The following is a 10,036-nucleotide window of genomic DNA, read 5'->3' on the forward strand; positions in this document are numbered from 1 at the left end:
GCCATGGTGATGTACATCTGCAGTCCCCACTACTCGGGAGGCTGAAGTGGGAGGAAGGACTGAGCCTGGGAGGTCGAGGCTTCAGTGAGCCATGACAGTGCCACTGCACTGCAGCCTGGGTGACAGAGTGAGACCCTGTCTCAAAAGAAAAAAAAAAAAAAACTTCAAGTACCTTAGCGTCTTAGCAAAGCTCCCTATGACCAGCTTCTGTCTCCCACTGCGTCCCTCCTCATCCTTTCCCTGCCCACTCCCTGCTCTCCAACTACAGTGGACTCCTTGGGGTTCCAATAACATGCCAAGCCTGTTCCCATCCAAGAAGTTTGCATCTGCTGTTCCCTCTGCCTGGCACACTCTTCCCCCAAATATTTCATGGTTTGGCTTCCTGAAGTTAGTAAAACCTCCATGAAAGAGCCTGTGTTGATCATCCCATATCTTTCCCTTGCTCCCCTATGCTCTTTTTGTTTTGGTTGATTTTCATGGCTGTGGTATATTGTGACATTAGATTGTTCATTAGCCCCTCAGTAAACCACATCTCCTGGAATCCATAGTCACACGGACTCTGGGCTTATCTATGTAACATGCTCTGGCAAAGAGGACATTAGCAAAGGTTGCAGAACCAGAGGCTTAGGAAGGACTTGCACACTGGCGCCTGTCCTCTAGGAACACCGTTGCTGCCACCATGTAAGAAACCCGGGCTATCCTGCCAGAAAAGCCATGGAGCAGAGAAGTGAGGCACTGTAGCCAACCACCAGCCGTGTGAGCAGGGCCATCTCGGACCCTCCAGCCACAGTTGAGCCATCAGATAAACACAACCACAAGTGAGTCAGGCAAGATCTGCAGAACTGGCCAGCTGAGTCCATACCTAACTGCAGGCATCTGAGCAAATGATGATTGTTTTAAGCTACTAAGTTTTGAGGTAGGTTGTTCTATAGCAATACATAACTGATATGACAGCTTATCATTAGCTGTGGCAGAGACTACTAGCTATTCACCATATTTTCTTTCTCCTTTTTTTTTTTTTCTTGAGACAGGTTCTGGCTCTGTCACCGAGGCTGGAGTGCAGTGGTACAATCTCGGCTCACTGCAACCTCCACCTTCCAGTCTCCAACCATCCTCCCACCTCAGCCTTCTGAGTAGCTGGGACTATAGGCACGTGCCACCACACCTGACTAATTTTTGTATTTTGGTAGATATGGGGCTTCACCACATTGTCCAGACTGGTCTTGAACTCCTGGGTTCAAGCAATCCTCCCACCTTGGCATCCCAAAGTGCCAGGATTACAGGTGTGACCCACCACATCCAGCCTATTCTCTTCTTCCTGAGCTCAGCTAAACTTCATTCTCCATTTTCTTTGCAGTGTTGTGACTAAATGCTAGCTAAGGGAACGCAAGCATAAGGGAATGCACTGATGAGGGCAACTTTGGGAAATAAGGCTTTGTCTTCTCTGCACTTTCTCCCCCTTCTAGATGCACCAATGATAATGCTGCAGAGGGGAAGGGGTCTGGAGCATGAGAGAATGGCCCGCCACCTGCAAACCAAGAACACCCTCCTTGGACTGTTTAGCGAACAAGAAAAAGACATTTAGGGGTCTATTTCTTACAGTCTGTCCTAATTAATACACTAACTTTGCAGCTTCTCTGACCAAGATGGGAGTCTATTTCCCCATCCTCTATACCCAGGCTGGCCATGGGACTTATATTATCTCACAACTCCAGTGGAAGTAACATCCTGTGATTTCCAAATACCAAGACTCCTTGCCACTTTCCCTCTTGCTCTCTAGGAACACTGGAGACCTGTAAGAAACCCAAGCTATCGCACCAACAGGCTGCAGGGAGAGAAAGTCTCAGCTTTCCTATCCTCCTCCCTTTCCACCAGCTGAATGTGGCCACATGAGTGGAGCTCAGGCAAGACCAGAAGAACCCTCCAACCAAGCCCAACCCACAGAATCATGAAAATAACAAATTGTTGTCTTAAGCCCAAAGTTTTCCAAACGAAATTAAGTTTAAAGATAGTTCATGACACAGCAATAGAAAATTGAGATGGAATATATGAAGAGCAAAGAAATGATGGGAGGCCAGGCGTGGTGATTACACTGGTAATCCCAGCACTTTAGGAGGCCAAGGCAAGAGGGTGGCTTGAAGCTAGGAGTTTAAGACCAGCCTGGGCAACAAAGCAAGACACTGTCTCTATAAAAAATTTTTAAATTAGCTGGGTGCAGTGACATGTGCCTGTAGTCTCAGCTACCCAGGAGGCTGAGACAGGAGGATCGCTTGAGCCCAGAAGTTCAAGGCTGCAGTGAGCTATGATGGCACCACTGTACTCCAACCTGGGTAACAGAGCAAGACCCTGTCTCTTTAAAAAAAAAAAAAAAAAAAAAAAAAGCTACAATACCCTTGCTATACAAGGAGATTCCATACTTGTTCAACCCCAACTCCTAATATTTTTTTCCCCTTGCAATTTAACTAAAACAGAATCCAGCTCAAAACTACCTCTACTTGGCTAGTACTCTCCCATTCTAGTGTCACTTGCTCACCTTAGGATGGTCTCTGTCTTTCAGAGTTTTTCCCCTCTCATCTATCCTAGAGCCTAGGGATTAGCAAGCTACAGCCCATGGGCCCAATATGACCCATCGCCTGGGTTTTATTTTGTTTTGTTTTTTGGTTTTTTTTTTTTTTGAGATGTAGTCTCCCTCTGTCACCCAGGCTGGAGTGCAATGGCGCCATCTTGGTTCACTGCAACCTCCACCTCCCGGGTTCAAGTGATTCTCCTGCCTTAGCCTCCCGAGTAGTTGGGATTACAAGTACCCGCTGCCATGCCCCACTAATTTTTGTATTTTTAGTAGAGACGGGGTTTCGCCATGTTGGCCAGGCTGGTCTCAAACTCCTGACCTCAAGTGATCCACTCACCTCAGCCTCCCAAAGTGCTGGGATTACAGGCGTGAGCCACTGTGCCTGGCCACCATCACCTGTTTTTGTAAGGCCCAGAAACTACAGTTTGTACAACTATAAACATCAAAAAAAAAATCAAAAGAAAAATATTCATGACATGCAAAAAGTATATCAATTTCAAGTTTCAGGGTCCATAAATAAAGTTTTATTAGAAAACTGCTCCACCAGGCCCGGCTTGATGGCTCACGCCTATAATCCCAGCACTTTGGGAGGCTGAGGTGGGCGGATCACTGGAGGTCGGGAGTTTGAGACCAGCCTGGCCAATAGGCTGGTCTGAAACCCTGTCTCTACTAAAAATACGAAAATTAGCCAGGCGTGATGGTGCAGGCCTGTAATCCCATCTACTCAGGAGGCCGAGACAGGAGAATCGCTTGAAACTGGGAAGCGGAGGTTGCAATGAGCCGAGATCACGCCACTGCACTCCAGCCTGAGCAACAGACCGAGACCCTGTCTCAAAATAAAAAGAAAACTGCCCCACCCATTCATGTATGTACTGCCCATGGCTGCTACATGCTACAGCACAGAGTCGAGTAGCTTTGATGAAAATTGCAGGGTCCACAAAGCCTAAACTCTTTACTATCTGTCCCTTTCCAGAAAAAGTTTGCCAGCCCCTGCCGTAGGCTGCCATCCAAGGCAGGCGAATCACTTGAGCCCAGGAGTTCAAGATCAGCTGGGGCAACATAGCAATACCTTGTCTCTATTTAAAAAATACAAAAAATTAGCCAAGCGTGGTGGCGCATACCTGTAGTCCCAGCTACTCAAGAGGCTGAGGCAGGAGGATCTCTTGAGCCCTGGAGGTCAAGGCTGCAGTAAGCCATGATTGTGCCACTGCACTCCAGCCTGAGTTACAGAGTGAGACCCTGCCTCAAAAAAACAAAACAAAAAAGCTTATACTTTTCTATTGTATTCATTCCAAAACCTTTGAAGACTTCTATCTCCTTCCACAAAGGGATGAAACGTTGTTGGTCTGACTCTCTAATCTTTAGTTGGATCCCAGAAGTTAGTGGCCTAAATTCATTTCCTATGACAGGCTACCAGGTACCCTCCATTCTGGGCAAAATGGTCTCTAGGCTGCCCCATGAAGGCATTCAAATACCTTCATCTGGTGTGTTGTTCTTGTCCAGCATGCTCTCCCCTTTTGCTGCAATCTAAACCCTCCTCATCCTTCACTCCAAATCCCCATCTCCCCAACCAAGAAGGTTTCCCTGCTTTGCCAAATGTTTTCCCAGGTGTATTCTATGGAACAAAAATCCCAGGAGAAATCCTTGGGCCGGGTGCAGTGGCTCATGCCTGCACTTTGGGAGGCCGAGGCGGGCAGATCATCTGAGGTCAGGAGTTCAAGACCAGACTGGCCATCATGGCAAAAGCTCGTCACTACTAAAAATACAAAAATTACCAGGGCGTGGTGGCGGGCATCTGTAATCCCAGCTATTTGGGAGGCTGAGGCAAGAGAATCACTGGAACCCAGGAGGCAGAGTGAGCTGAGATTGCGCCACTGCACTCCAGCCTGGGTGACAAGAGCGAGACTCCGTTCTATCCTCTCTTGGAGGCCTAATACACATAGGTAGCATATTAAAGGCTCTGAGAAAAGTCCTGCAGTAAAGATGCCTGTTTCCCTTTGCTTAACTCAACCCTTCCCAAACTTATTAACCATAGAATTTGTTTTGTCCACAGAACACTTATTGACTACCAGCATTAAGTACAGTGCCTGGATGTCAGCATTTGTTGAAAGAATGAAAAACGCTAACATCCCACAGATTTAGGGTTCTACAGAACATACTTTGGAAATGCTACTCAAGCTCCTCCTTCTCTCTGTCCAATCTGAACTGCTCCCTTCCATGCCATCTAGTCAACACCATGTAATGCCAAGCATTATCATCATCACAGCTGTCATTCATTTAGCACCTGCAGCCACTCTGTTCCAGATAGTGCTAGACCCTTGAAAACGTTATCTCTTTCAATCCTTATAACCATCCTCTGAAGTAGGGAATATTATTTAATTATTGCTGTTTTGCCAAAAACTTAAAACTATAAATCAGAAAACTTAAATCACTAGCCCAAGATAAAGTAAAAAGACAAGCTAGAATTTACAACTATATCAGTCTGACTCAAAGTTCATGAACTTTCTTTTCCACCAAAATATCTTCTGATAATGTGCCATGGCTGCCATCGCTGGCTGTCCACTTACTTAATATCTACCTATGCCTCCTTCCACACTAGCAGAGCCCTGATTTTGCATGGAGTGGCAACATGTCATTTCAGGCAATGGATCATGATCCATCTAAGCCGATCCTGGTGGTGTTCCCACTTCCCCACTTCCCGGGCTCCCTTGCAGCTAGGACTCAGTTCTGGCCAAGAAGATATAATCAAATCATCTGCAAGGTGAGGAGGAAGAGATGTCCTGGGGAACCCTTTATTCCTTCACACTCACCAGGTCCTCCTCTTTCCTACCTTGAACTCAGATGTAATCGCTGAAGCTGCAGGAACCATCTTGCAACCATAAGAGAAAAGCCATGAGAATTCCCAAAGACATCAGCCCTGGTATTACTAACCTACTGAGCCAACTGAAGCAGCTATATGTCTCCAGAATTCTTGTTACATGAAGAGAAACCATTATTTGCCTTACTGCTAGGATTGGGTTTTCCATTTCACGCAGCTGAACACATGCCTAATGGGCTCACACATTGTCCCCCATATTATTTACCTCTTAGACTTTATCATTATTTCACATACACATTATTATATCATGAAGTATGCTTCCTGAAGGCCAAGTCCACCTTGCATATTTTTGTTTCTACAGAAGCGTATACATGCTATTAAGTGCTGTTCATTATCACAGCACTGTTCAGGGATCATCTATTCAATTTATTACTTGCATTAGTGTTAGCAAGCAGTGAGTTTTCACCATTAAAGAGCTGAAATATCACATCTTTCTCCTAATGGTTTAGCATCTCAAAGTGTCCATTTGAAAACATGTATCAGAAATACCTGTACTGTTTATTAGATGCAGATTCCTCGACCCTCTTGCTAATCCCAGCTAAACTAGAATCTCTAGGGTTAGAGGCTAAGAATCTGCATTTTAACAAGCACCCTCATATGGTTTTGACATACAGAATTAGAAAATTCCGTGGACCCAAATGTTAGGGTTGGCTGGACTTGGCTGGACCCTAAGTTACCAGCCTCTCTGCAGGGGCCCTCCCTAACCCTGCAAATCTGGGAAATACAAATTGGAATAATTGCTCAAGAGCATTCCCTGGGCAAGATGGACGAAAGTGGTTGGCATGCTCTGTAGCATACTGGGACAAGGGAACTGAAAACAGATGCATTTCCTACAACTGCAACTCCCCCATAGCCATCCTACCAGTGCCTCCATCCCCCCAGTTTAAAAGGAAAACCACTAGGCAGAAAGAAGGCAATGCCCACTGCGGCACATCCCCATCCAGGAAGCTATCAGAGGATGGAGCATGTTTGAAACAAAAAAAAAGAAAACTTCGAAGAAACTTACACAGGAATACACAAACTAGCATTTGGGACTCCTGATTCAGAGGAACAGAAGAGAGCTCAGGTGGCTTTTTTGGGGTTATTTATTGACTGCATGCAGGTCTGAAGAGTCTGCTCTTGGGCACTGTTCAGGCAGAGACAGAAGGCTGGATCAGAACATCCCACACTTTTTCTTCCAGCAACAGAGCTCCGGCCTCACCTGCTCTCCCAAGCTCCAGGAAAGGCAATACCTGTGCCTCCCAACACAATTCCCACTCTCCCGATACACCTTGACATTGATCTTATTTCATCTCTGAGGATCACATTTCCAGATGACAGGTGCACACAGACATGCATCCTAGGGTAGCAAACAGCATGTTCTCTCTCTCTCTCTCTCTCTCACACACACACACACACACACACACACACACACGCTGTCTCTCTCTTTCTCTCTCTCCCTCCCTCTCTTTCTCCCTCCCTCTCTCTCTCTCTCTTCTTTCAAAGGGATGACCTCCTGCATGTTGACATCCAGCCAAATTTAAAATCACGGAAGAAAAACAAATACCCAAAGTGAATCCGAGAAAAGCACCCATCCAGGCTACAACAGGGGCAGGAAGGCTACAAGATTCACTACGGACTGACGAGTTCAGGCCTTGGGAACTCATGTGCCAGGACCAAGATGAACGTCTCAGTACTGCTCATGCCCACTCCACCACAGAGGGAACCCCTGTTCTCTCAGCCCCACTGCCCCCACCCTCGGCGGATGCCAGCTAATGGAAGTTCCCAAATTTAATCAACCCATGCGTATAGCTGGGTTGATCTGACAGAAGGAAGTGAGCTGAACCCTTCAAACATTTTGAACAATGCAGATGTCCAACGATCTCGTGGACACCAGGCATTTGGCATTTCCTAAGCCTCTTTAAATCTTCCTCCTTTGACCAAATGGCCTTCAGAAAAAAATAATTTCTGCCATCTTCTTTCTGAGTAACTTTGCAACCACCCTTCATCCCATCCCACTCCCCCAAAAAACTGTTTAAAAACTCCCCCTCAAGTTCTGCCGGAGAGAATGTTACAAGAAGCCAAAGATAACTCCTCCTCCCCGACCCCTTTCCTCTTTCCTCACAGTCCCACTGAGATTCAGGAGTATTCTCCCACACCACCTATGTGTGCTGATTGAGGCATATTTTTTTTTCCTTTTATACGTTTTAGGCCTGCAACAGCTCACTGCATCAAAACGATTGGATTGGAAATGGGTAGTTCCATAGGAATTTTTTTTTCATGCATCTTGCCTCCTGACATGTATATCACTGATTTAAAACAAAAAATCTAAGGAGCAAAAGGAGGGAGGGGAAGAAGGCCAAGAGAAGAAGAGGTCTACACTGACAGGCGGCCCCATTCTGTGAGCAAAAACCACCTTTTGACCACCTGCAGAATGCGCAAGGTCACGTGGGTTCTCTGCAGCTCCTTAATGTATTACCCGGCACACAAGCCCCCGTGGCATATAAACAAATCCACAAGCGGAAAAAAGAGAGAACTCCCTCCTCAGCGAGGAAGCGAATGACAACGGTAACAGCCGCAACAATAATAATAAATAAAGAATAACAATTACTACTACTACTACCACCACCCAGCCAAGCGCAGACGACAGCAGCACAGTAAAAGGATATCCAATGCAGGCTTTGCAAGGAGAGAAATCACAGAAAAGCAAACCGTGCCCACCTTGCTTGCCCACACCACCACCCCCAGCCCCCAATAAACAGAATCAGAGGGAAAGGGGACCGTGGGGAGAAAGGAGGGGGAAAGAAGGATTGCTTTTTTTTTTTTTTTTTTTTTTTTCGTAGGCAACACCTACCTCCAGGGTCCGGATTTCTTTTTGTGTGAGGTCGTTGGAGGTAGCACATTTGGTCCTAAGCCCTTCCAGGTTGGAGATGCTCAAGTCTATCATGTTTTGGACCAGTTCGCACTGCTGTAAGGCTTTTTGCAAACTCAGAGGCTGCTGCTCCTCGCTTTTCGTCATGTTTTCCTCATCCATCGCTTGCTCTGCAACCCCCTTCCCCTCCTCCTCCTCCCAGAGAGAAAAAAGGGGGGGGGAGTAGAGGTAGTCTACCCTCCGCCTCTCCAACCACTGCGACTTCTCAACAATGTCTCATGAAGAAGAAATCCAACATCTCACACAGGGTTGAGGGGGTGGGAGTGGGAGGAGGGGACAAGAGCCAAAATTTATTATTTTATTTTGGGATATCAAGCGGACTCCATTAGAATGTCTCCTCTCTCTCTGAGTCTCTGGTCCCTGAAAAGGAGAGATGCTGTTTCTCAGAAGCAAACCAGGTGATGTGATGCTGTCTGTACACTTAGGGAGGAGGAGGAGGAGGAAAAAGAAGAGGAGAAGGAGGAGAGAGAGGAGGAGGGAGAGGAGGAGGAGGGAGAGGAGCAGGAGGAGAAGGAAAATAGCGCTCACTCTTTACACACCGGCTCCTTGAAGGACAAAATTATATATTTTTGGCTGGCTTGCTTTTATGTCAAAAAAAATCTGGTTTTCCCCCCTCCCAGTTGCAGGGACACGGCATGGTCCACGGTTTGGAGTGCTTTAGCGCGTTCTCAAGGTGCTGTCTGCATTGCTCCCGCGGCTGCGGCGGCTACTGCGGCTGGCTGCTGTCTCCTCCCCGCGCTGCTGCTGCTGCTGCTGCTGCTGCCGCCGCCGGGCTCCGGGGGTGACGGTTGCTGCAATCGCTCCTGCCTCGCTCCACACCGACATCTTGCCTGTCAATCAAAGGGCGGGGGGGAGCGAGGGAGCGCCGGAGAGGGATGGAGACCAAGCGAGGGACCTGCAGGGGAGCGGGTTGGTGGAGAGGCGCCGTGCGCGCAGCCGCCCCAGCCGGGCCCCGGCCCCGGCGCGCCAGGGACCCGCCGGAGGAGGCGGAGGAGGAGCGCGCAGACTCGCGCACCTGGCCGGGGGGCGGGATTTCTAGGGGCTGCGGAGCTCGCGTGGCAAAGTGAAATTACTACCGGGAGTGCGTGCGAGCGAGCAAGCGAGCGATCGGCGGGCGGGGGCGCGGAGACAGCGCGCGCATCGGGCCCAGCCTGCTCCCGGGGGCGGCGGGGGGAGGCCGGGAGTGTGCCCGAGCCTGGAGGCTGGGCGAGGGGGCGGGGAGAGGGATTTGGTGGCGGGGAGGGGGTGGGGGCCACTACTCCTGCACCGCTCTCGCGAGACCGGGCCGGAGTGCTGCTCAGCAGGTGCGCTCCGGCTGGGAGCAGGTGTGCGCCCAACTTTAAAACCCTCGGTGCGCGCCGGAGAGGCGTCGGCGTGAACCTGGGCACGTCCCGTCTGTCTTTAGCTCGGGGGTGGTGTGTGTGTGTGTTTGCCTTTTTTGTTCGTTTGTCCTTTGGGTGTGTGTTTGTGTGTGTGTGCCTTTTTTGTTCGTTTGTCCTTGTTACTGGGGAAAAAATAAAGCGAACCTGATGATCTTCCGTGAATTTCAGGAAGCTGCCTCCTAGACTTGGTACCCTGGCCCGCCCTGATGGCTTTCCGTTTGGCGAGGAAAAGGGCCTTTGCCTTATTCTGAGTATTCCCATGCCCTACAAGGTCTGTGTGGCCTGACCCCAGCATA

At 48.6% G+C, this 10,036-nt stretch overlaps 1 protein-coding gene across 3 annotated transcripts in view; it reads right to left on the bottom strand.

The window, feature by feature from the left end:
- The window catches only part of KSR2 (kinase suppressor of ras 2), a 506,130-nt gene extending 496,763 nt beyond the window's left edge, over window positions 1-9,367 (bottom strand). For all 3 annotated transcript variants that reach the window (XM_009426349.5, XM_063785031.1, XM_063785032.1), the window contains exon 1: window positions 8,281-9,367. In XM_009426349.5, coding sequence (XP_009424624.1) covers window positions 8,281-8,460 — 180 coding nt within the window. In that variant the 5' untranslated portion in view covers window positions 8,461-9,367. The remainder of the gene's footprint in view (window positions 1-8,280) is intronic.
- Window positions 9,368-10,036: the final 669 nt, after the last annotated feature.

This window comes from Pan troglodytes, chromosome 10 (assembly GCF_028858775.2).
Source record: "Pan troglodytes isolate AG18354 chromosome 10, NHGRI_mPanTro3-v2.0_pri, whole genome shotgun sequence".
NCBI lineage: Eukaryota > Metazoa > Chordata > Mammalia > Primates > Hominidae > Pan > Pan troglodytes.